Below are 27914 nucleotides of genomic sequence, written 5' to 3' on the forward strand. Positions count from 1 at the left end.
TGATTCTAGTTCTAGGTCTTGTGTTAGTTCTAGTGATAGTGTAAAACTAGAACTAACACTAAACCGAGAACTAGAAACATTCGGGTTTAGCCGCACGTCTCTCAAGACGGCTAACCCCGAATGATTCTAGGTTTAGGTCTTGTCTTAGTTCTAATGATAGTGTAAAACTAGAACTAGCACTAGACCGAGACCTAGAAACATTCGGGTTTAGCCGCACGTCTCTCAAGACGGCTAAACCCGAATGATTCTAGTTCTTGTGTTAGTTCTAGTGATTATGCTAGTGTAAAACTAGAAATAACACTAGACCGAGAACTAGAAACATTCGGGTTTAGCCGCACATCTCTCAAGACGGCTAACCCCGAATGATTCTAGGTCTAGGTCTTGTCTTAGTTCTAATGATAGTGTAAAACTAGAACTAGCACTAGACCGAGAACTAGAAACATTCGGGTTTAGCCGCACGTCTCTCAAGACGGCTAAACCCGAATGATTCTAGTTCTAGGTCTTGTGTTAGTTCTAGTGATAGTGTAAAACTAGAACTAACACTAAACCGAGAACTAGAAACATTCGGGTTTAGCCGCACGTCTCTCAAGACGGCTAACCCCGAATGATTCTAGGTTTAAGTCTTGTCTTAGTTCTAATGATAGTGTAAAACTAGAACTAGCACTAGACCGAGACCTAGAAACATTCGGGTTTAGCCGCACGTCTCTCAAGACGGCTAAACCCGAATGATTCTAGTTCTTGTGTTAGTTCTAGTGATTATGCTAGTGTAAAACTAGAAATAACACTAGACCGAGAACTAGAAACATTCGGGTTTAGCCGCACGTCTCTCAAGACGGCTAAACCCGAATGATTCTAGTTCTTGTGTTAATTCTAGTGATAATGCTAGTGTAAAACTAGAAATAACACTAGACTGAGAACTAGAAACATTCGGGTTTAGCCACACGTCTCTCAAGATGGCTAAACCCGAATGATTCTAGTTCTAGTGTTAGTTCTAGCGATAATGCTAATGTAAAACTAGAACTAACACTAGACCGATAACTAGAAACATTCGGGTTTAGCCGCACGTCTCTCAAGACGGCTAAACTGTCGTGAGAGTCCTAAAAGTTCTCGGTCTAGTGTTAGTTCTAGTATTGCACTAGCACTATCATTAGAACTAACACAAGACCTAGAACTAGAATCATTCGGGTTTAGCCGTCTTGGGAGACGTGCGGCTAAAACCGAATGTTTCTAGTTCTAAGTCTAGTGTTAGTTCTAGTTTTACACTAGCACTATCACTAGAACTAACACAAGACCTAGAACTAGCAACATTTGGGTTTAGCCGCACGTCTTTCAAGACGGCTAAACCCGAATGATTCTAGTTCTAGGTCTTGTGTTAGTTCTAATGATAGTGCTAGTGCAATACTAGAACTAACACTAGACTTAGAACTAGAAACATTCGGTTTTAGCCGCACGTCTCCCAAGACGGCTAAACCCGAATGATTCTAGTTCTAGGTCTTGTGTTAGTTCTAATGATAGTGCTAGTGCAATACTAGAACTAACACTAGACTTAAAACTAGAAACATTCGGTTTTAGCCGCACGTCTCCCAAGACGGCTAAACCCGAATGATTCTAGTTCTAGGTCTTGTGTTAGTTCTAATGATAGTGCTAGTGCAATACTAGAACTAACACTAGACCTAGAACTAGAAACATTCGGTTTTAGCCGCACGTCTCCCAAGACGGCTAAACCCGAATGATTCTAGTTCTAGGTCTTGTGTTAGTTCTAGTGATAGTGCTAGTGCAATACTAGAACTAACACAAGACCTAGAACTAGAAACATTTGGGTTTAGCCGCACGTCTCTCAAGACGGCTAAACCCGAATGACTCTAGTTCTAGGTCTTGTGTTAGTTCTAGTGATAGCGCTAGTGTAAAACTAGAACTAACACTAGACTAATAACTAGAAACATTCGAGTTTAGCCGCACGTCTCTCAAGACGGCTAAACTGTCTTGAGAGTCCTAAAAGTTCTCGGTCTAGTGTTAGTTCTAGTTTTACACTAGCACTATCACTAGAACTAACACAAGACTTAGAACTAGAAACATTTGGGTTTAACCGCACGTCTCTCAAGACGGGTAAACCCGAATGATTCTAGTTCTAGGTCTTAACGGCTAAACCGGCTAAAGCGGCTAAACCCGAATGTTTCTAGTTCTAGTTGTAGTGTTAGTGTTAGTTCTAGTTTTAGTTCAATTCACACCGGCCATAAAAGCCTTCGTACATATATTTGGGTCGATTTCTTTTCGAACACATTTAATGCAAGAACTTTGTAAATTATTATAGATAATAAGTACTTTTTGATTAATATTTATCAAAATTTTCTCCACATATTTCAAATGAAACTTTATGATACAATTTATTCATAGTATAGGGGTTAAAACTCCTTTACGATCAGGGACATTAAACTCTAAAGGACTGCTAAATTATAAACTCTACGCGTATGTGAGGTCACACATATTACACTGGTATATTTACCCTTGCAAATCCTCCCACTTTGAAGTTCGATATCTCGATAACCATTCGACGAATAGAATTTCGGTGAAGTTTGTTGGACTTAGCGAATAATTTTATATAAAACATGAAAAGCTATAATCTTGTAACTCTACTGTTATTAAATGCAGCAAAGATATAGACTTCAGTGATTCTCATTGTCAGTGAGAGATTTCAAAATCACCTTTTTGAGCAAGCTATAAAATTGAAAAAAAAACAATACGCTTTACTAAGCAAAGGGACTACTAAACATACATTTGATCTTTTTAAATCTTTTCCATTTAACTTATAAATAGATCAACTAAAATAAAATTGTAATAAACCACATTGATGAATGTGTGTCGATCTGCGTAAATATAACACCGACGTATATCAAATCTATAACAGAAAGAAGGTAGTCTCATTTGCAATGATTATTCGCGATATTATAATTCAACCTTTACACTAAATATTTAGACTGAAATCTTTTCTAAATCGAAACTTTATTGTTTGCAATCGTTTCAAAACCATAATGTTTATACTTAAATTAATTATCTCGCAGGTAATTTAACCGATCCAAAGATTTTGATCGCTTTATTTATTATGCTTATAATCATAATATAATTTACGGGTGTATAACTCGAACGATACTTTTTTTAACTCGATTTCAATGCAACACGAGAACCAACCTTTTTAGCGGCAATTTACACGCGATATTATGATCGAAGGCCGCCGTTATATTAGCACTACCTGTATTGCGTTTCATTATAAACCGAATGCAAAAGTGTGTATCGTCCAAATGTTACGCAAAATGTATACGCGTTTTCTGATAACAGCTAAACAGGTAGACCAATAAAAGTTTACGTCACGTCCTCCAGTTCCCATTATACCGTTTGTGTACTAATTAACGTTTCCTTGAACATTTTGTACTATTTTACTTTACTTATCGCTACTTTAACGATGTTTTTCTTTTTTTTATGCGTCTTTACTGTGTTATCTTTTCGCTTTTAACTTTAACGATGAGTAAGTGGTGAATTAATGAATCTTACTGAACTTGCAAAACTAAAAAAAAAACTAAGTTGTAAATTGAATTGAAACTAGAACTAATACTGGCACTAACACTAGAACTAATGAACTGGAATCATTCGGTTTTAGCCGAACGTCTTTCAAGACCCAAATGTTCCTAGTTTTTAATCAACTGTTAATTCTAGTGATACTGTTAGTTTAATAGCTAGAATTAACACTTGCCCTATCATTACAACTACTACTAGACCTTGAACTAGAATCATTCGGGTTTAGCCGAACGTCTTTTAAGACGGCTAAACCCGAATGTTTCTAGTTCTATGTCTAGAGTTAGTTTTAAAATTAAAACTAGAACTAACACTAGACCTAGAAAATTTCGGGTTTAACCGTGCGTCTTCAGACGTCTAGTGTTAGTTTTAGTTCAATAACTGAGGTTTGGGATTAATATTACATGAACCTAAAACTGATCATCACATTATAGCGTTTCGGCGAAGTAGCTAAGACATTATCAATGCTTGATTACTCCGTACAGTAATAGAGTTGATTAAAAACTTTTTATCTACGACTGCTTGCATAAGTCATCATTACCGCACTCATTTGAGGTGATTTGAGTTACGTAATGAAGTTCATTACCGCACTGGTTTCATTACGTAACGCATTTTTAGCCTAATCAGAACAGACTTAATTTATTGAAACGAGCAACAATACCAAAGAAAAAGTGCTATCTACTTACAGAGAAACAATACTATTTATTATAAACATTAATTGTTATGTTTTTACATTTCGAAACACTTATTCCAGATGAGAAAACATGTCGTTGAAACTGACAATTCAAAATTGTCAACAATCATTTCAAAATATTTTTATAAATGTCAAATAAACTTTTTTAAAGAAATTGATTTTTTAGTAATTTTTAGCAGTCGTAGATAAAATGCTGTATATCACACGTGGGCTAGAGCATAATTACAGTACTCGTGTGATTACACGACTCGGTCTACGACCTCGTCGTGCTATTCTCCACACTCGTACTGTAATTATGTTTCTAGCCCACTTGTAATATAAATAACTATTATCTACGACTGCTTGGATAAGTCATCATTACCGCACTCATTTGAGGTGATTTGAGTTACGTAATGAGGTTCATTACCGCACTGGTTTCATTACGTAACGCATTTTTAGCCCAATCAGAACAGACTTAATTTATTGAAACGAGCAACAATACCAAAGAAAAAGTGCTATCTACTTACAGAGAAACAATACTATTTATTATAAACATTAATTGTTATGTTTTTACATTTCGAAACGCTTATTCCAGATGAGAAAACATGTCGTTAAAACTGACAATTCAAAATTGTCAACAATCATTTCAAAATATTTTTATAAATGTCAAATAGACTTTTTTAAAGAAATTGATTTTTTAGTAATTTTTAGCAGTCGTAGATAAAATGCTGTATATCACACGTGGGCTAGAGCATAATTACAGTACTCGTGTGATTACACGACTCGGTCTACGACCTCGTCGTGCTATTCTCTACACTCGTACTGTAATTATGTTTCTAGCCCACTTGTAATATAAATAACTATTATCTACGACTGCTTGGATAAGTCATCATTACCGCACTCATTTGAGGTGATTTGAGTTACGTAATGAGGTTCATTACCGCACTGGTTTCATTACGTAACGCATTTTTAGCCCAATCAGAACAGACTTAATTTATTGAAACGAGCAACAATACCAAAGAAAAAGTGCTATCTACTTACAGAGAAACAATACTATTTATTATAAACATTAATTGTTATGTTTTTACATTTCGAAACACTTATTCCAGATGAGAAAACATGTCGTTGAAACTGACAATTCAAAATTGTCAACAATCATTTCAAAATATTTTTATAAATGTTAAATAGACTTTTTTAAAGAAATTTATTTTTTAGTAATTTTTAGCAGTCGTAGATAAAATGCTGTATATCACACGTGGGCTAGAGCATAATTACAGTACTCGAGTGATTACACGACTCGGTCTACGACCTCGTCGTGCAATTCTCTACGCTCATACTGTAATAATGTTTCTAGCCCACTTGTAATATAAATAACTATTATTTATTAGTTCTGTAAAGTTTACATTGATGGCCAACTTCACCGAGAAATTAACTTGCATTAATTTTGTTATTTCATAGATTCGGATAATACTTTAGGATAAATTGATAGATTTTTTTATTGGAATAATTTAATACAACTTTAAGGAGTTGTGTCTGGAGCGAGAACACAGACATTAAAGTTGGTTAAAGTTTCGCTCAGTTCTAAAGATCAAGTGTATTATGAAGTGGTACGTACAATGGCCATTCAAAATTCGACTGATTTATGTGTATCGCCGAATCGGGAAACTTTACAACAGGAGTTTAATCCGTCGCGCAGACGTCCAATGAATCCCCCACGGTACACAAATTACGGATAACAGGTTGGGGAGATGTGCACGAAATTTAATGCATCCGGAATCCGAACTATTTAGCTTTATTCCCGCGTTCAAATCATAATACATACCGAATTAACCAAGTCTTAACTAACTATTTGCGCATCTAATTGACTATGCTCTAAAATACAACTATTTCTTGTATAAATTATAGGCATTATTTATTATTATTATTAATAGGAAAATAGAACGGTCACTGAAAACATAACATTATTGATTAGCCGATGTGTGTGCGTGTTTAATAATTTCTATGGTTAATGTAGTCCGTTTTGTTTTCAAAATAAATTGTGGTATCGTCAATTCAATGCTTTCATAGGTCCGTTATAGTTGATGCGTAAATACAATGAACTAAAATGTTCGTTTAATGTCAGATATTTTCCGAAATATTCGTCATATAATATTTATAAAAATTACTATCATCAATCTTCAATTAAAATCATATTATGTATTATATTCGACAGTTATTAAAATTAATTATCAAAATTTGTGGTTAAAATATCAATTTTGAATTATTATTATTATTATTCGATAAAGCTGGACGCAACTAATTTTTAAATAATTGCATGCGTTTTAATTTATTCTGCAAAAAATCCTATTATTAACGTATTGTAAATAGACTCCCAAATAATATAACAACTTCCAAGTTTTTTCCTGCAAATTTACTAATTAAGAATTAATTTTAATTGGAACATAAAAAATAATTCGAGTATTGGACTTTATAATTAAATAAGTTAATGTTTTAATTAGCAAGTTTTTTCTTGATTCTAACACATCTCTATATTTTTTAGGGGTTGATCCAAATGTAGGGAGGAAGAAATCAAAATCAAGCAAATCAAGATACGGTTTAAATTATTTAAAAAAAAATGTACAAATTTCGGTTGTAGATCGAAAAACGTTTTGTACTACTAAGACTGATTAAAATAACTCTATAAAAAATAAAGAACATTAAATTAAATCTTTACTGCCTTTTCTTTTATTCTCTTTTTAAACCAGAAAAAAATTGGTGGAATTTCCAAGTACGTTAACGGTTTAGGTTCGACTAATTTTAGCTTAGACCACGCTATTTTTACGTAATGAATGGAACCGCGAGCATTGCTTGCGTTGTGGCTGAATACGAAAATAAAATTGCTACGAACAGGTAATTAAAGAGTTAAATGGTCGTGTGCGAGCGGCGATGAAGTTTTTGAGGTCACCAAGACGTAACTTGCACTCTAAACAATTTTAATCAACCACTTAAGAAGTTACCTAAAAAGTTACTTTAAACGTTTCGTTTACACAATTTCGAAATAAATTTAATTTTTGATATCATTGGATTAATTTATTGAACTAAAATTAGACCTAACACTATCACTATTAGTAGAAAGAGCCGTGCGTCTCTCAAGACGGCTAAACGTAACCTAGTTCTGTTGTTAGTTCTAGTGAAAGTGGTTAGTTAGAATAAGATATCATTATGTTGCATTTTTTTATTGCACTAAAACTAGGACTAACACAAGACCTAGAACTAGAATCATTCGGGTTTAGCCGTCTTGAGAGACGTGCGGCTAAATCCGAATGTTTCTAGTTCTCGGTCCAGTGTTTGTTCTAGTTTTGCACTAGTATTATCACTAGAACTAACACTAGAACTAGAATCATTCGGGTTTAGCCGTCTTGAGAGACGTGCGGCTAATCCCGAATGTTTCTAATTCTAGGTCTAGTGTTAGTTCTAGTATTGCACTAACACTATCACTAGAACTAACACTATCACTAGAACTAACACGAGACCTAGAACTAGAATCATTCGGGTTTAGCCGTCTTGAGAGACGTGTGGCTAAATCCGAATGTTTCTAGTTCTCGGTCTAGTCTTAGTTGTAGTTTTGCACTAGCATTATCACTAGAACTAACACAAGACCTAGAACTAGAATCATTCGGGTTTAGCCGTCTTGAGAGACGTGCGGCTAAACCCGTATGTTTCTAATTCTAGGTCTAGTGTTAGTTCTAGTATTGCACTAACACTATCACTAGAACTAACACTGTCACTAGAACTAACACGAGACCTAAAACTAGAATCATTCGGGTTTAGCCGTCTTGAGAGACGTGTGGCTAAATCCGAATGTTTCTAGTTCTCGGTCTAGTCTTAGTTCTAGTTTTGCACTAGCATTATCACTAGAACTAACACATGACCTAGAACTAGAATCATTCGGGTTTAGCCGTCTTGAGAGACGTGCGGCTAAACCCGAATGTTTCTAATTCTAGGTCTAGTGTTAGTTCTAGTATTGCACTAACACTATCACTAGAACTAACACTGTCACTAGAACTAACACGAGACCTAAAACTAGAATCATTCGGGTTTAGCCGTCTTGAGAGACGTGTGGCTAAATCCGAATGTTTCTAGTTCTCGGTCTAGTCTTAGTTCTAGTTTTGCACTAGCATTATCACTAGAACTAACACAAGACCTAGAACTAGAATCATTCGGGTTTAGCCGTCTTGAGAGACGTGCGGCTAAACCCAAATGTTTCTAATTCTAGGTCTAGTGTTAGTTCTAGTATTGCACTAACACTATCACTAGAACTAACACTATCTAAATCCGAATGTTTCTAGTTCTCGGTCTAGTCTTAGTTCTAGTTTTGCACTAGCATTATCACTAGAATTAACACATGACCTAGAACTAGAATCATTCGGATTTAGCCGTCTCTCAAGACGGCTAAACCTGAATGTTTCTAGTTCTAGTTCTGTTGTTAGTTCTAGTGAAAGTGGTTAGTTAGAATAAGATATCATTATGTTGCATTTTTTTTTGCACTAAAACTAGAACTACCACTAGAACTAACACAAAACCTAGAACTAGAATCAATCGGGTTTAGCCGTCTTGAGAGACGTGCGGCTAAACCCGAATGTTTCTAATTCTAGGTCTAGTGTTAGTTCTAGTATTGCACCAGCACTATCATTAAAAGCACTATCATTAAAGCTATCATTAATAGCACGTTTTCACAAAACGATGCCTTTTCATACGGTTAATTTGAATTATATGGTTCAGAAATTTTTTTTAATGGAAATATATATTTTAGACCAACAGATCAACACCAACTACCTCATTTAACTCCTGAACAAGATTTTAAAGCCATTATTAGTTCAGCACAACCAATTGTACATAAATCGATAACAACATTTTCTAGTTTGCGTGAAGATGTGTTTTCTGATCTACAAAATATTAATAAAGTACGGTTTGTATAATGTCTTGAGTTGATTATGTTATGGCTTTGTGTAGCCTACTAATCAGCATTCCATGCTGATTCTGATACCCTTTCACCAACCATGTATGTATGGTACAGGGACTGCATATTCTATACGCGGCACCTAGGCCCCAATGGGATCCTTGGACATTCTCCTCTAAGAGGTCTGAGGTATTATACGAGCGTATCTTGATTTTTGGCTGATTTCGCTTCCAGACTGACACGCCCCTTCACCTGGCGTGCTGTGCACAGACACCAGTGCGAGTTTGCCCCTGTCAGGTACCGCTCAAAGATACCACTCCCTCGCTGACCCCCTCGAAGTAAAGTGGAGCAAAGCTCATCAACCCTGCATTCAGTCATTCTGCATGGGTGATTACGACCAAGGTCGGTTGACTAAACATACTGCATAAGGTTACCCAACTCCCTATGAACGCTATTGTTATGAACGTATCCCCCCCGCAGAGGCCTTGCTAAAAAGTCATTGGAGAATTGTAATTTCTACGTTTTCATTTTTACTGGGAATTTCATATAACTCGCAATATATGAATGCAGTAACCATTGTTACGAAACTGTTCTACATGAAATGCAACATAGCTTAATAGTACAGGCATTGGGTAGTTTTGCAGAGGAAAGGTTTTGCTTTGAAAAAGGTGACGTCCTTATGATAACCCTAAGTTTTCGACCGTCTTAAGAGACGCATGGCTAAACCCGAATGTTTCTGGTTCTAGGTCTAGTGTTAGTTCTAGTTTTGCATTAACACTATTACTAGAACTAACACAAAACCTAGAACTAGAATCATTCGGGTTTAGCCATCTTGAACTACGTGGGGCTAAAAATGAATGTTTCTAGTTCTAGGTCTAGTGTTAGTTCTAGTATTGCACTAGAACTATCATTAGAACTAACACAAGACGTAGAACTAGAATCATTCGGGTTTAGCCGTCTTGAGAGACGTGCGGCTAAAACCGAATGTTTCTAGTTCTAGGTCTAGTGTTAGTTCTAGTATTGCACTAGCACTATCACTAGAACTAACACGAGACCTAAAACTAGAATCATTCGGGTTTAGCCGTCTTGAGAGACGTGTGGCTAAATCAGAATGTTTCTAGTTCTCGGTCTAGTCTTAGTTCTACTTTTGCACTAGTATTATCACTAGAACTAACACATGACCTAGAACTAGAATCATTCGGATTTAGCCGTCTCTCAAGACGGCTAAACATGAATGTTTCTAGTTCTAGTTCTGTTGTTAGTTCTAGTGAAAGTGGTTAGTCAGAATAAGATATCATTATGTTGCATTTTTTTATTGCACTAAAACTAGAACTACCACTAGAACTAACACAAAACCTAGAACTAGAATCATTCGGGTTTAGCCGTCTTGAGAGACGTGCTGCTAAACCCGAATGTTTCTAGTTCTCGGTCTAGTATCAGTTCTGGAATTGCACTAACACTATCACTAGAACTAACACGAGACCTAGAACTAGAATCATTCGGGTTTAGCCGTCTTGAGAGACGTGTGGCTAAATCCGAATTTTTCTATTTCTGGGTCTAGTCTTAGTTCTAGTTTTGCAGTAGCATTATCACTAGAACTAACACATGACCTAGAACTAGAATCATTCGGATTTAGCCGTCTTGAGAGACGTGCGGCTAAATCCGAATGTTTCTATTTCTAGTTCTAATGTTAGTTCTAGTAATACTGCTAGTGATAGTTCTAATAGCTAGAATTCACAGTTCATTTATTATTTGAACTAACTAATAATAAAGTATAAAAAATAAAATTAAATATAAATTGTAATAAATAAAATTAATAAAATAAATTAACTTAATATTTATTTAGTTATCCAATTTAGATAATAAATTAAATTGTTTTTTACCTTGACTTTAGTTGCAAAAGATATTGTTACAAAAGAAGTAAAATTTTCACTTTCTACCTTGAATACTCCAACGTGATACATTGGGAAAGCGAAAGAATTTTTTAAGAATCTTTAAAACTAACAGAAATAAAATGGACCTTCCCGCTAACGGTTAGGTGTTAACGAAAACAACGATTATTCAAAGTTCTAAGTCCGTTACAGTTCACAAATATAAATAGACCCCCTTTTATACGGCAGCATTTTACAAACGGACGAAGAAGAAAAGAGAACCGCTGTCACTCACAGTTCCTATTTTACGAGCATAGGCGACGTTGTCGTTACATAATTCATATCGACTACAAACAACAAAAACGTATGAGAAGGTAGAAACTTCACCATCAAAATATGTCCTCTTTGTTTAGTGTTGCTTCTAAATTGCAATAAAAATTTGTTATATAGAAAAAAAATATACCCACATAGAATTTACGTTTTATTTCACTTCACTTACACTATTAGGAAGCTTTACTATACGTCCATATAGATGTTTCGAGTACATAACCTTGACTTTTAAAGTACGTTTCACATAGCCGAGTGCTTTGAGCGTCGAAATATTCTACGTTGGAATCTCTTATCGCACAGGAAATACTTCTAAAAAAGTCTTGAAACTATCTGAATTGGTGGAAATTTATACTGATAAGTCACCCTGTATATCAATTATGGAACTGTATGTATATTTACAAGAATAAAAGTTATTGATCGACACGCCGTCATTGTTTACGTTCGTCAATAAAAAAATACTCGATTCATTATCTTTTTCCGTAATGCATAAATTCGCATATAAAACGGCACAAAGATCAAAGTCTTCAACGCGGAATAAATTAAAACGGAAATTTTTTTACAAAGTGCGCCCGGCCGTTGTAGACAATGGCTGAGGGGCACAACGACGGTGCAAACGGCTTAGTATGCAAATGGGGCGTAAGGGCGGCGTCGAAGACGACTCTCTCGGCGGAATCCCGAGGAGCCGAGTAGTCGTGGTTTAATATGCGACGACACGTCGCCGCCCCCTTTGAACCTCGAATAATGGACCGACCTCACGGCGCCCGGACCAACTTATTAATTCGGCGACTTAATTTTTGCAGTCGATAACTGCCGCCATGGGACACTTCCCGATTCTACCAACCAAATTAACTGAAACTTTAATAACTTCACTACTTAAAAGATATTTTCTATGAAAATGATTTATTAAAAAAAAATCAAATACATTAACTTAAAAGAAAAGTTTTGCTTATCTATATGTATTGCACTAGCACTATCATTAGAACTAACACAAAACTTAGAAGTTCTAGTGACAGTGGTAGGTAGCGCTAGTTAGCATAAGATATCACTATGTTGCATATTTTTATTGCATTAAAACTAGAACTAACACAAGACCTACAACTAGAATCATTCGGGTTTAGCCGTCTTGAAAGACGTGCGGCTAAACCCAAATGTTGCTAGTTCTAGGTCTAATGTTAGTTCTAGCATTGCACTAGCACTATCATTAGAACTAACACAAGACGTAGAACCAGAATCATTCAGGTTTAGCCGTCTTGAAAGACGTACTGCTAAACTCGAATGTTGCTAGTTCTAGGTCTAATGTTAGTTCTAGTATTGCACCAGCACTATCATTAGAACTAACAAAAGACCTAGAACTAGAATCATTCGGGTTTAGCCGTCTTGAGAGACGTGCGGCTAAAACCGAATGTTTCTAGTTCTAGGTCTAGTGTCAATTTTAGTATTGCACTAGCACTATCATTAGAACTAACACAAGACCTAGAACTAGAATCATTCGGGTTTAGCCGTCTTGAGAGACGTGCGGCTAAAACCGAATGTTTCTAGTTCTAGGTCTAATGTCAATTCTAGTATTGCACCAGCACTATCATTAGAACTAACACAAGACCTAGAACTAGAATAATTCGGATTTAGCCGTCTTGAAAGACGTGCGGCTAAACCCGAATGATTCTAGTTCTAGGTCTAGTGTTAGTTGTAGTATTGTACTAGCACTATCATTAGAACTAACACAAGACCTAGAACTAGAATCATTCGGGTTTAGCCGTCTTGAAAGACGTACGGCTAAACCCAAATGTCGCTAGTTCTAGGTCTAGTATTAGTTCTAGTATTGCACTAGCACTATCATTAGAACTAACACAAGACCTAGAACTAGAATCATTCGGGTTTAGCCGTCTTAAAAGACGTGCGGCTAAACCCGAATGTTTCTAGTCTAGGTCTAGTGTTAGTTCTAGTATTGCACCAGCACTATCACTAGAACTAACACAAGACCTAGAACTAGAATCATTCGGGTTTAGCCGTCTTAAAAGACGTGCGGCTAAACCCGAATGTTTCTAGTTCTAGGTCTAGTGTTAGTTCTAGTATTGCACTAGCATTATCATTAGAACTAACACAAGACATAGAACTAGAATCATTCTGGTTTAGCCGTCTTGAGAGACGTGCGGCTAAACCCGAATGTTTCTAGTCTAGGTCTACTGTTAGTTCTAGTATTGCACTAGCACTATCATTAGAACTTACACTAGACCTAGAACTAGAATCATTCGGGTTTAGCCGTCTTGAAAGACGTGCTGCTAAACTCGAATGTTGCTAGTTCTAGGTCTAGTGTTAGTTCTAGTATTGCACTAGCACTATCATTAGAACTAACAGAAGACCTAGAACTAGAATCATTCGGGTTTAGCCGTCTTGAAAGACGTGCGGCTAAACCCGAATGTTTCTAGTTCTAGGTCTTGGGTTAGTTCTAGTTTTAATTGTTATTTAGCGTTAGATTGTGGTATATTTTTCTTGAACAAAAAGTAGAACTAATACTAGACCTAGAACCAGGAATATTCGGGTTTTGCCGTGCGTCTCTTAAGACGGTCTCTCTAGCAAGTTGATGATAGTTAATTCTAGTTTTAGTTCTTATTCAGCGCCAGGTTATTATTTATTTTTATTATACTAATTGTAAAACTAGAGTTAGTTATAGTTTTAGTTCAACCAACACCAGCAGTGTAATCCTTCGTATTTATAATTTAAGACACGCCAGCTAGTAAATGATTGACAAGTACACCCATATACAAAGTTAAAAACAGATCTGCTTATGGAAGCCGTCTTGAAAGACGTGCGGCTAAACCCAAATGTTGCTAGTTCTAGGTCTAGTGTTAGTTCTAGTATTGCACCAGCACTATCACTAGAACTAACACAAGACCTAGAACTAGAATCATTCGGGTTTAGCCGTCTTGAAAGACGTGCGGCTAAACCCGAATGTTTCTAGTTCTAGGTCTAGTGTTAGTTCTAGTATTGTACTAGCACTATCATTAGAACTAACACAAGACATAGAACTAGAATCATTCGGGTTTAGCCGTCTTGAAAGACGTGCGGCTAAACCCGAATGTTTCTAGTTCTAGGTCTAGTGTTAGTTCTAGTATTGCACTAGCACTATCATTAGAAGTTACACTAGACCTAGAACTGGAATCATTCGGGTTAAGCCGTCTTGAAAGACGTGCGGCTAAACCCAAGTGTTTCTAGTTCTAGGTCTTGCGTTAGTTCTAGTTTTAATTGTTATTTAGCGTTAGATTGTGGTATATTTTTCTTGAACGAAAAGTAGAACTAATACTAGACTTAGAACCGGGAACATTCGGGTTTAGCCGTGCGTCTCTCTAGCAAGTTGATGATAGTTAATTCTAGTTTTAGTTGTTATTCAGCGCCAGGTTATTATTTATTTTTATTATACTAATTGTAAAACTAGAGTTAATTATAGTTTTAGTTCAACCAACACCAGCAGTGTAATCCTTCGTATTTATAATTTAAGACACGCCAGCTAGTAAATGATTGACAAGTACACCCATATACAAAGTTAAAAACAGATCTGCTTATGGAAGCGTTCATCAGGTCATATGACGTAAGACTTCCTGTATAAAACCATTCATCGGTGAGCAATTGAATATCTAATGGTTTATTATTCGCTTGTAGGCCACACAATCGATATTGTTACCTCTAAGCAAGCAGTACGGTTGTAGTGAATAAAAAATTAAATATGTCAGAAGAAATAATTAAAAGTAAAGTTAACAACTTGATTACGTCAATGTTTTAATCATATTAATTTTATTTATGATTACACGTAATGTAACATATAACAATTATTCTAGCAACGCAAATTTAATTTTTATTTTATTATTAAGTTAATAACCAGTTTTAAAAGGTTCTTCAAAATTTTTTCTCTAAACGTGATACAATAATAGAATCACCTTCAACATTATTGAGTTTATACGTTGGGCATCGGCAATGAAACAATAAATTACTGTCGAAATCGTTTGGACGTAAAGAAAATTGATAGTGATTGCTTACCAACCTCTTTACTTAAGAAATTTAAACCAATTTAAACAAAAAAAACTTCGATTAATAGCAAAAATTTTTAAATAATATTAAATATTGGAAAAAATTGCGCTTTAAATCATATTTTAAACGTAATTTACTTCCCTAATCTGTATTGTATTGTTTAAAAAATAAACATTTTAACAAACGTAAAAAAAACAAACTGTCAAAGCGTTCACTTTATGTGTGAAATAAACCTAATGCATAGGCATTTAAATGAACCCAGAAAATGGGAGCTAAAAATAAAGTGCGCCGCGAAATTTATCGATGGAAGTTTGAAATAAAAATTCACAATGTAAAACATCGCACCGCTCCCAAATAAATAAATACTAAATAATAAACGAAACGAATTTATACATTTATAACTTTTAACAAAACGGGATTTATTATTTATTAACTTGAAGTAAAAACTAATGCTAATAAATTTTAAAACGTTATCTAATTTTGTCTGTAACGACGAATGTAAGGAAAATTCAAAGGGGGAAACATAGTTACACTTTGATTTTCGCTGAAATTTGCAGAAGCAGTAGAAGAAGCCGAAGCGGGAACGGCGCGACCAGTAGGAGTTGAAGTTTTCGGCGTCATAAAAAGATTTTGCTACACATAAAATAAGAATTAATACTATTTCAGCTCAGAAATTTTTTCTTACCCTCCCTTGTACTCCAGTGGGCACTCTTCTTGCATATCCCGGTTTTAAACTGGAAGGAATCGTAGAAATTGTGCAATCGAGATTGTTGAAAGATTTGGACATGGGTGTACTTGTATTAGCTCTTCCTGATGATAAGGTTAGGTGCAAATTCCGACCAGGAGATGCTTGAGCTTGATAACTCTAAAATTAAATATTAATTTAAAGTATATTTTTTATTTAATATGTTAAGAGCAACTGAGCATGTATAAAATATAAACATAACGTTTTGAGTTATTGATGAAAAACCAATTATAAAATTTATTTGACCGGAATATGTTTTCAATTTGCACAACGATATGAATAATATTATATAATCGATACAATTTATTTTTCAAATTAATAATAAGTTATACTAGTCAGTATTTAAAATATATGCAATACAGGCAGTTGTAAATCAAATTACAAAGACCAATAACGAATTGGGTCAGTGTACATTTTTACAACCGACTCCCAGACAAAATAAGGTGTTAAATAAATCTATCAAGAATGGATTTATGACTGAGTTAAAAGAGTTCTAGAATTACCGAAAATAATGTACTCAATGCTTAGTTGCTCCATATGAGATATCATCAATAACATACCTTACATAAGTTCTTTAACTTATTAATATCATTACGTTGACTTTCAATGATCTTTTGATATTTTAAAGTGTCCTTTTTCATGTTGCTATATTTTAATTGTAATAAATTAATTAAATTATTGTGTTGCTTCTCTTGAAATTCCACCACCTTTACAGAAAATAATTGATAAAATGTAGTTTTTGTCCTAATAAAAAAGTACCTTTTTAATTTGATCCATCAAAGGACTGGGCGATTTAAAAAACATTAAGATATCAGGTTGCATGTTTTTTGATAACAAAATCCTCTTGCAAGGTTTTTGGCAAATGGAACAATTTTGATTCGAATCTAAAATATTATTTTTATATTCGATTAATCATATTTCATATATAACCATTTAGTTAATGTTTTTTCGTACCTGGTTTAAGGCAATAGTTACATTCCAAGTGGCCACATGCCCCAACGTAAAACGAAGTTTTTTCGCTGTATAGCCGGCCGCAGTTATTACAATGTATCCAACTAGCCATTGGTATTGATAATTTTGTAAATAATGTAAATATTATTAGTTAGATCGTTTTATTGTTGAGTTTTGTTACCTAATTGTTGTAACAATTTCAATTTCAACCAACAAAATTATTCTTGTCAAAAATTAAACGTCAGGTTAACCAACTGTTTATTTTTTTTTTTTTTTTAATCAAATTTCCCCTAGAAAAATTTATCTATATCTTTTTTAGTTTTTGAATTTATTTTTTTGTTTTATCTTTGCATTAAAACTTAACGTCTATATATTCAATGTAATCATTATAACCTTTTATATACACATATTAATTTACAATTAAACAAAGTAAATTAACATATCAAAAATTTACAAAACAGAGCAGCCAACTTTTTAATTAAAAAAAATTTTCTACAAAAAAGAAAATATAAATTAATAAATTAAATAATAACCATTAAATATATAATAGCTTATAAATTAATATTATTCATAAAGCGCGATCTACCCAAAAAAGATTACAATACAAAATTTGCAGTTTTCTATAATCTAATATAATACCTTAACAATTAAAAAGGTATCAAAAATGTTCTTGGTTTCTTTAAATTAAACCGTACCTATCAAAGGAATAAATTAATTATAATTCAACACAAATTAGTTTTAATTTCAAATTAATTCTTGATTTTGCATCCTTTTCTACCCTTATAATTTCGTATAATCCGTCTCATTTTGATGTAGCAATCATTGTCTATTTCTGAATAACGTCTAAATGACAACGTTATTGATCAAAATCGTAACCAAATTTACGTATAGGTTAAGTGGTTTATAAAAAAAAACTAAAGATAACAAAGTTATCCTCTTTCCTATGCTTATTTTAATAGCAAAATCTGATTATACGTAAAATATGTCTAATGATCAAGAAGTAATCAATATAATTGGGGAAAAGCTGTCTTCATCTAATATAACCATAAAAAATGTATCCTTTTTGTAATCTTAATTCAATTAATTTCATCGCAAATCTTTTAGGTTCTTTTAAGTGTAGTTATTCCCCAAGAAGTCTTAACTTTAAGTAATATTATTTTTACTCTAGTCGAGTGCAATGGCAGTTACGGTTTATTTATATTTGAATCTGGTAAAAGAATCCCAACAAAATTCTCCGATCTTACTATTGAACATGTCATACCAATCGATGAGTACTTCTACTGTGATAATGAATCCATTCCAAGCAGTTATACACACGAACGGTTTTCAATAACATATAAAATGTTACGGCTAACTTTTCACATTGAAATTGGACCCGATAGCGATGTTTTTAAGGATGAAATAACCAGAGCTAAAGAAGGTTAAATAAATTAATCATAAAATACTTTACAATAGCCATTTATTTCTAATTTTTGTAGCATTTTTGTTGAATTCTGTTGATCATAAATGGTTGGAGAGGTATCGAAATGATTCAGGATCTTATGATGTTGAATTTGGTGAGGTAAGGGCACAAATTAAAAGAATTTTTTAGTATTAAATTGACATTTTAATATGACATATTTATTTATAAAAGGATGAGGTCAAAAGATATTAATTTAGGATATCAATGTGTAAAGTTTTATTTTTTTTTGTATTACTAAATAATAAATAAATTTTTAGGGAAATTTACCTGCATCAAGACAAAGAGGAGCCAGAGGGCACACTTCTGCAAGTAGAGAATCAATGTTAAGGTTCGAAATGGAATCAAGAAAATCACAATACACAAAAATCACCGAACGTAGGTTTGTAAATAAAAAAATGCTTTTTATTCCTTAATAAGAGCAAATTTGATTTAAAGCATATTTGTGGGAACTTGGAATGTTAATGGACAACTCCCTCCACCTAATCTCATGCTAAAATATTGGTTAGCAATCGAAAAAGAACCCCCAATGTTGTATGCGATTGGTTTTCAAGAATTAGATCTAAGCAAAGAAGCTTTTTTATTTAATGATAGCCCCCGAGAAGCGGAATGGGAGTAATTCTTTATTATAAACGTTATTATTATTTTTATTTTATTTGTTATTTTGATTTTAGAAAAGCAGTTATGGCTTCAACACACCCAGATGCTAAATATAGACGTTTGGCTTTAATTCGCTTAGTTGGAATTCAATTGATTGTCTTAATACATTCCGATCATTATAGTCATGTTAAAGATGTCGATAGCAGCACTGTTGGAACAGGGCTTTTAGGCAAAATGGTTTATTTGTTTATTTATTTTTTTATTTATCCAATTAATTAATAAAAAAAATTTAGGGTAACAAAGGAGGAGTTGCAGTGAGGATACGTTTATACGACACAACCTTATGCTTTGTATGTTCGCATTTAGCAGCGCATCAAGATGAAGTTGAACGAAGAAATCAAGATTACAGAGATATAGTTGATCGAATTAATTTTCGTAAACCGCCGCAAACAATTAAAGAACACGAGTACTATTTTTATATTGTTTATTTAATCTCATTTATGATTCGTTCAATTTTATTTTAGCCAATTATATTGGCTTGGAGATTTAAATTATAGGATAATGAAATTCAATGGGGACGACGTAAAAAAGTTGCTGTACGCCAAAGAGTTGGATCTTCTTCTAAAACATGATCAGTTAATGTTGGAACAACAGAAAGGGAAATGTTTTGAGGTAAAAATAAAGTTAAAATTGAATGCTAAAGTGTATTATACTTGACGTAATGCGTTAAAACATTTATGGGGGGGAGATACTTCGTTATCCAACATAAACCAAATAATAATTTATGCAGTTTAGTTTGTTATAGGGTCCACAAAATTTTTTTTTTTAATTCACATATCCTGTTTTTACATCTTTACATTTGTTTACACTCCTGACTGGCACAGAACTTGATAGAAATACACAAGATTCTTAACAAAATTTATTTAGGGGTTTGAAAAGTTATATTTATTTCAAAATAGAAGAATATGTTTTTTGCCTTCGCTGTCTGGAAGTTGTCCTATGGTTGTCGACCAATACATAATAGAGTAAAACTGTATATGCTCCTCTGGTATATAATGTAGAAATTTTTTGATGTCTGCGATTTTTTTGTCATTGGTTCGGTAGAGCCAAGGTAACACAGTTTGCTTTTCTCAGTGTAAAAGTGCGCTGAAGCAACCCACGAATATACTAAAAAGTAACAACTTTATTTGGTTCATTGATAATAAACTGACGCATGATATCTCGGTGGTATCGTTTTTGCTGATATCTCTACTTTGTCTTCTTTTTTGACGTGCCTTCCATAACTGCCACCTGAAATGCATGATCTCTTGTAAAATGTAGACCACCACTCTTAAACTGCTTTATTTCTTCAGTCGTCACTTTTATTATATTAAATCTTCCCGTTTTGCTTGAATTTTTTATGAATGCCTCATATTCATCAGACATATAGATCCGCTCAGTTTTGCGTAAAAGTCACAGGGTAAGAATGAATGGCCCCTGATAGGAAAGAAAATGTCTACATTTTTGAGGATTTTCAGTTCCATTAAAGCCTTACACATTTTTAGCAAAGAATGATTTTTATTTTTAAGAGGAGAAGATTTTCTTGATCATCTGGCTTATATCTGTTAATATAACTCACAAGTAACACTAGGGAAGTGCCAAACGGCGATTTTCTTGAAATTTGGCACACAAGTAAAAATATTCTACACGTATATTGTGATTTCTGATCGCCGTTTTAAGGGTAGAAATCACCCTTTCCGATTTTGGAGATAAGTGCGATTATTTTACGAATTATTTTTACAATTTTTGCGAAATCATGTCAATAGGACTTTTAGGGGTTGCTGATGACGAATCACATGTCCGTTTTTGAGAAATCAGTTAAAATTAATAAAATTGTTAAAAATTGCGACAAATTTAACAAACGATAATTTTAAGGTTTAATTTTACGGTTGATATCAAAAACTACCTCCAACAGTAACGAATCATGGAAACTCATCACTACAAGTAGTGATGCATATAAAAACTTTGTAAACAACAAAGCAGACAATATTGCCGTATTTGCAACAAAATTAGGCAAATTAACGTCCGATCTTGCCATTAATTGATTCAAACACGTTTTTTTACCAAACACCCGGGAAAACTCTTGTTAGATTCTTGAACTGGCCAGATTGAAAAAAAATTGCCAATATTGATCAATTTCGCTAGTGTTGACTCTGTGTTCATCGTGTAAATGTTGAATTTAGATGTGAATGTTTTATAAAAAACTACTCAATTTGAAACGACGAAAGTGATATATTAATTGATTTCTGTGCTACGATCGTTTCGACCAATATGTTAGTCTTCATTAAACACTTCTAAAACGAATGTACAAAGTTTGTTAGTTATGATACATTTTATAATATTAATATTTATATACCGAATAACGTATAATGTACAAATTTAGTACATTTGTATAACCCACTAGGTGGCAGTATAAAGATGTAGTCATTAAAGTCCCTAGATTTACAAAGTACCGCGGTTTGACGCCATTTTGGCTCGAAAGTCAAGCGGGAAATTTAAAACTACAAACCAAAACATCACGCCAAATTTCCTTACTTTTTTTCTCGTGGTGCTTTGAAGAGTTGAAAGTCCTTCTTACTGCCATTTTTGCAACTCCAAAGGCAACAAGACGGCAATATTTTTGTAAATAAGTGGTGACATGCAGTGACCAAGGTTTATATACAGGGTGACATAGAAAAAAGTACATTGCATAGTGCCACACAATAGAGGACACTAAAATAAGAAAAAAAGTTCCTATGAACATGGGTCCGCAAGGCCTACGGTTAAAAGATACGGGGTGTTGAATTTTATTTTTTTTGGGGTTTTTTTTTTTTGAATATCTTTAGCCAGAGACGTAAAAAATTGATAAAATGTGGTATACAGGGGTTTTTTATCATGTTAAATTCAAATATGATCTTAGTTTTGTGATTACTGATAGAGAGCGCTACATACATACAGGGTTCCATCTCTATTGAATCGGTCCTAACTTTTTCTTTTTTGTTATACACTGTATGTCATTTTCGACTGAAAAAATTTGTTATCCATGCATCTGAAAACCGACAATGCACGTTAATTATTCAAAAAGCGCCAAAGTAACCTTTGCAAAAACAATGATAAATAACAATTGAATAATGTGTCATAATTTAGTGTCCTCTATTGTGTGGCACTATGCAATGTACTTTTTTCTATGTCACCCTGTATAAGAGGTTGTCTAGGTTCGTACGCAATCATACTGCGCATTACGTCACATGTGGAAAATAATACCGCCAAGCAATTCAAATTAACCAACGGCATGGAGCACCACATGGCCATGAGGTTGCGTGCGCAATCCGTGATCGCTTACGTCACGAAACACTCCTGCTCTTGCCCCTCGCCCACAAACTAAAATTAAAGTATTGCAGCATAGGAACTTGGACAACCTTTAATATATAAACCTTGTGCAGTGACAAGCTGTCAAACAGCTATTTTGGCTCGAAAACAGGCTTCATGAACCACGGTACTTTGTAAATCTAGGGACTTTAGTAGTCATTAAAGTGATAAAGAGATGGCATTAGTTTAATATGTCTGCTGTACAATTCAAATGGCCACGTCGAAAAAGTACGTCTGTTCTTCTAAGGGATGTCACTCTATAATTATAATCTCTAAAGTCCCTAGATTTACAAAGTACCGCGGTTTGCCGCCATTTTGGCTCGAAAGTCAAAAACTATGTCGTTCTATTGATAACATTACGCCAAATTTCCTTTCTTTTTTTCTCGTGGTACTCTGAAGAGTCGAAAGTCCTTCTTACTCTTATTTTTGCAACTCCAAAGGCAACAAGATGGCAATATTTTTGTAAATAAGTGGTGAGATGCAGTGACAAGCTGTCAAACCGCCATTTTGGCTCGAAAGCAGGCTTCATGAACGGCGGTACTTTGTAAATCTAGGGACTTTAGTAGTCATTAAAGTCCCTAAATTACAAAAATATTGCCGTCTTGTTGCCTTTGGGGTTGCAAAAATATCAGTAAGAAGGGCTTTCGACTCTTCAGAGTACCACGAGAAAAAATAAAGGAATTTTGGCGTAATGTTATCAATAGAATGACATAGTTTTAAATTTCCCGCTTGATTTTCGAGCCAAAATGGCGACAAACCGCGGTACTTTGTAAATCTAGAGACTTTAGTAGTCATGCAAAAACAGTCAGGTAGGCAATCAGAACAGACCAAAGGTTAAAATGTATCATCATAACTAACAAACTTTGTACATCCGTTTTAGAAATGCCTGATGAAAATCAACATATTGGTCGAAACGATCGTAGCACAGAAATAAATTAATATATCACTTTCATCGTTTCAAATTGTGTAGTTTTTTTTATAAAACATTCACACCTAAATTCAATATTGATAAAGACAATAAAAACATCCAAATTTTTACGATTGCCACTGGAATAACTGGATTCATTCAGCCGCTAAACACTTATACTTTTAAGTCTGGGAAGAATTTTTTAAGACAATTTTCTGCCATTATGCTGTATAATTAAGAAGTAAATTTATATTTACGGAACAACAACCTCAAAATACAGTCTTTATACTGCTGTTTCAAAAACTGTAATAATACAGCACCAAATTTAAAGACAGCCAAATCTAAAAATGTCACATAACCCCTTTTTACATCTGCCAATTCAATTCTAAGTTAGAATTTTTAGGCAAAAAGTGATTGATTTACAGTTTAGCCTCGGATCCATCTTCTAAAGTTTTCTCTCTCCCCAGCAAGTATGTTGAGCTGCTGCATAGTCTTCCCATGTTGTTCTTGGAGCGTCATTCGACGCATCTCTTCTTCCTCTCGTGAGCCAAACAAAATTTGGAAGTGTTTTCCAGGTCGTTTTTATCTTTTGTGTCTCTTATTATCTGTCCTTCGGCATTCTTACAGAGATTTTTCCACGGTTAGATTGCGTAGATGTCATTATTTTGGAAATCTTTCCATATATTTCTGTATGCTTCGTAAGTAGGGATGAGTCTCAAAATTTAAAGTTTTTGTAAAAATGTTACTTGGATTATTTATTAGCTAGTCATATATGAAGAGATCTTAGATAGTGTACACGAAAAAATTTATTTCTTATTATAGACGTGTTACACTTAATCTGGGGTTTTCGGAAATTCCGCGTTTTTATTGATGGTTATGCGTCATTACCGAGTAATGAAAATCCCGGCCAGCTCAACACGTTAGTCTGGTTAAGTAGCCAGATTTAAGTGTTTAGTATCAACATTGACTCACAAATTATAACTTTTTCACGGTATCAAATTCAAAAATACAGAATATCTCCAAAAGTAGTTACCTATTAATTATTTTTTATATTTTTAGGGATTCTTAGAAGCACCAATACATTTCCAACCGACATACAAATACGATTTAAACAGCGACCATTACGATACAAGCGAAAAAGGTCGTGCACCGGCGTGGACAGATCGCGTTCTTTATCGAGGCAAAGGAATCCATCCGACAGTATACCGATGTCACATGGAACTCCAAACGAGCGATCATAAACCGATTAGTTGCGTCTTTAAATCCGAAATAGCCGTAATCGACGAAACGAAACAAAAACGCGTTCAAGAGGAAGTGTTTAAATTAATGGATAAGTTAGAAAACGAAATTTTACCGCAAGTTACGGTCGATCGGACGGAATTAACTTTCGAAAGGGTTCGTTTTAACGAACCCGTTCATAAAGAAGTGATCGTTGCTAATACGGGGCAAGTCCCTGTTACTTTTTGTTTTGCTAATAAAATTAAGGAGGAAAAATATTGTAAGGATTGGTTGAGGATTACACCGAATCGAAAAGATATTGAACCAGGTTATTTTTATTAATTAATTAATAATTTAATTTTTTGTAATTCGCGATGGTAATGAAAGCTATTACAATACTCAAACGGGTGCTGTAATGAGACTCCTTACAGCATCCGATGCTGTAATGAGATTTTAATAACATTTTATGGAACCAGTTCAAGTTGGTCATTAATTTTTGTAGTTGTCAATGTGACAATTTTTGCCTATGGATGTTTAAACACGTTCTTAGCATCGAATACAAGGTCCACAATGATGAGGACATTAAACTCTGAGCAATTTCTTTTATTTTAGGAGGTGTACATGAAAAATTTTTTTCAGGTGGTTTTGACAGTTTCTAATTGTCAAATCAAATTTATATTTTCAAGTGTTACCAACTGCTACATACCTATTTCCCTACATTGTCAAAATTTATTTTATTTTTTTGGATAAAAACGCGAATTACAAAAAATAGCATAGAAAACACGTTTCATAAAACTTAAAGCACTAGTTTTTTTAATATACTATTATTTTTTTAATTAAAGGTGATAAATGTGATATTCGATTTGAAGTAACACTTCTCGACGCGGGAAATTACTTGGAAGACATTTTAGTTTTGCACCTTGAAAACGGAAAAGATATCTTCATTTCCGTTTCCGCTCAATGCGAAAGATCGTGTTTTACAACTTCGATATCGGTTTTGTGTCGATGTCCCGTTCCGATTTTGAATATGACAGCGGAACAAATTTATCAAGCCGAACGCGAACAAATTCCTTTGCGCTATTCGATACCAAGGGAACTCTGGCTGCTCGTTGATTATCTTTATAGACACGGATTGAGAATGCGGATGTTTGAATCGACGGCTCTTCACGATGATATTATTAAAATTAGAGATTGGTTGGATCATGGCTCGTTAAATCCGATTCGTATCCTTTAAATTTAGGTTAAATTAAACGTTTTTAAATGAAATATTTTTCTTAATTTTTTTGTTTAGCTGTTGATAATGTAACCGCCGTTGCTGAATGTCTTTTATTATTTTTATCGCACACGAAAGATCCGATAATCCCTTATCATTTAACTGAGACTGCATCATCTCAAGCTAATAACTTCTTAAATTGTAGAGAGGTAAAAATGTTTATTAGGTAATTATATTTTTGATAATGTGATAACTTGTAGATTCTCGAGAAAGTCCCTGATTTACATAGGAGTGTTTTTTTGTATATAATTATGTTCCTGAAAGAGGTGTTGAAATATGGTGGTGAAAATGGAACAGATCCAAAAATATTAGCCACGATTTTCGGTGATATTTTACTTAGAAGTCCAAAAGGAAAAATTGAAAGGCAGCAAATCCAAAGGGGAAAAATGGGTTTTGTTCATCAATTTCTTATAAATGACATAAGTTCAATGATTGTCCCTTCAGCAAACAAATAATAGTGTAAATGTCTTTAATGTCTAGTATTTATTAATTGTTTTAGATTATAAGCTAATTAAAATAACATAACCCAAAAAAACTTATTGTGTCAGTATTGAATTTATTATTTTTGTAGAAAGATTTTGCTTCAATAAAATTATTGCTATAAACATTTATAATTCATCATCTACTACACTATTTGGAGCCAATTTTAAACTAAAACCTTTTTTAATCAACAAAAAATTACACTCCTCCCTACTTTTATCTTCTAATGGAATGCGTTCCATTTCGTTATCATCTTCATCTAAAATTACAAGCTCCGGAGGATGTCCTTGTATCTTCTTAAACGTTAAATCAGCATATTTTGGGACATCTTCATAAATGAATTGTTTCACTTCTTTTAAATAGTTTAATTTACAACCGGGGCAACTCTAAAACATAATATGTTAATAAATAACGCCACAACATACACTTTTTTTACCTCTATACGCCCCCTAATTGATTTCGACCTTCCCCAAATTCCTTGAGTGATAATTAATAGAAAAACTAATGCAAGTAAATGCTTCATTGTAGGTAATTGTTTAAAACTATTCAAATACACGTACTCTTAAATAATCTTATCGAAAAAGTTGAGTTTTTGAAATACTTCAAATAGATAAGTTTGAAGTGACAATGAGTTGACGTAAATACATAACCTCACTTTTTGTTACACAAGATATTAAATGAGTTAATTTTTACGTTAACAATTTGTATTTATCGATATATAAGATAAACCGATCAACAAGTTAAAAAACAACTCAAAAGTTTCTAATTTTGACTTACTTACATTTTTGGAATCTTTCATCCAAGTATCGTTTTTTAATATCTGTAGGATTTCCAGTTCTACCGGAAGTCGCCAGCTTCTTTATTTTTTAAATGGAACCCTGTATATTTTTACATATTTGGATTTGTCTACTTTCAAAGTTTATGAATAACTTTACTTTTTGCAATTTGATTCGGCCCTTCTCGAGTTTTTCTAAAAAAAAATCTACTCTTGCAGACATTTGTTCAAAAAATCAGAAAACACTCGATTTTTGGTAACTATTCGAAATTTGGAAGTACCATAACTTCATCTTTTTAAACAACACTTCCCATATTTTATTACTTAGTCGTCTTTGGGTAAACATTAATAGTTTGGGAGATAATTATGGTTTTTTGAAAAATGCACACATATCTATTGATATTAACCGAGTGTGCCATGGAAAACAAGCCTTCTCTATGAGTTCTTGTCAAAGTCTCACTTGTTTACGTCACTTGATGCATGTGTGCTGATGATTATCTGTTAGGTGCTTTAATATTAGTACTAAAGAGTTAAAATCAATAGCGAAAACAATATTTACACATATCAAGACATTCTTAATTTATTTTTTATACAGGAAAGCGCGACAAAGCTCATAGTAGAACTTGAGGAATATTTAACAAAAGCTATGTCAATAAACATTTACTTCATACAACAAAAAATTGGTATAAAAAGCTAGAAACAAGTTACAATAAATG

General features: G+C 33.7%; 4 protein-coding genes across 6 annotated transcripts in view; 2 read left to right on the forward strand and 2 right to left on the reverse strand.

Moving 5' to 3' along the window:
• LOC111417928 (CUGBP Elav-like family member 1) overlaps nt 1-6946 on the forward strand; it is a 207176-nt gene extending 200230 nt beyond the window's left edge. For all 3 annotated transcript variants that reach the window (XR_011642467.1, XR_011642468.1, XR_011642469.1), the window contains exon 9: nt 6780-6946. The gene's annotated coding sequence lies outside the window, so the exon portion shown is untranslated. The remainder of the gene's footprint in view (nt 1-6779) is intronic.
• Nucleotides 6947-15157: 8211 nt separating this feature from the next.
• LOC111417914 (zip homologous protein 2) lies at nt 15158-17312 on the reverse strand. The gene is made up of 5 exons (XM_023050324.2): nt 17103-17312; nt 16908-17032; nt 16709-16855; nt 16089-16268; nt 15158-16036 (listed from the first exon to the last, which is right to left on the reverse strand). Exons 1-5 carry the CDS (start codon nt 17209-17211, stop codon nt 15878-15880), a joined length of 720 nt encoding a protein of 239 aa, XP_022906092.1. The 5' UTR covers nt 17212-17312; the 3' UTR covers nt 15158-15877.
• Nucleotides 17313-17995: 683 nt separating this feature from the next.
• Nucleotides 17996-26550, forward strand: LOC111417904 (Oculocerebrorenal syndrome of Lowe). Its single transcript, XM_023050314.2, has 12 exons — nt 17996-18153; nt 18204-18519; nt 18578-18660; nt 18819-18940; nt 18997-19173; nt 19233-19395; nt 19452-19624; nt 19683-19830; nt 24512-24998; nt 25513-25893; nt 25962-26092; nt 26144-26550. Exons 1-12 carry the CDS (start codon nt 18082-18084, stop codon nt 26396-26398), a joined length of 2508 nt encoding a protein of 835 aa, XP_022906082.2. The 5' UTR covers nt 17996-18081; the 3' UTR covers nt 26399-26550.
• LOC111417905 (selenoprotein M-like) lies at nt 26408-27272 on the reverse strand. The gene is made up of 2 exons (XM_023050315.2): nt 26860-27272; nt 26408-26809 (listed from the first exon to the last, which is right to left on the reverse strand). The coding sequence occupies exons 1-2, from the start codon at nt 26944-26946 to the stop codon at nt 26552-26554; spliced, it is 345 nt and encodes a 114-aa protein (XP_022906083.2). The 5' UTR covers nt 26947-27272; the 3' UTR covers nt 26408-26551.
• Between the last annotated feature and the right edge of the window lie 642 nt (nt 27273-27914).

This window comes from Onthophagus taurus, chromosome 2 (genome assembly GCF_036711975.1).
Source record: "Onthophagus taurus isolate NC chromosome 2, IU_Otau_3.0, whole genome shotgun sequence".
Classification (NCBI taxonomy): Eukaryota; Metazoa; Arthropoda; class Insecta; order Coleoptera; family Scarabaeidae; genus Onthophagus; species Onthophagus taurus.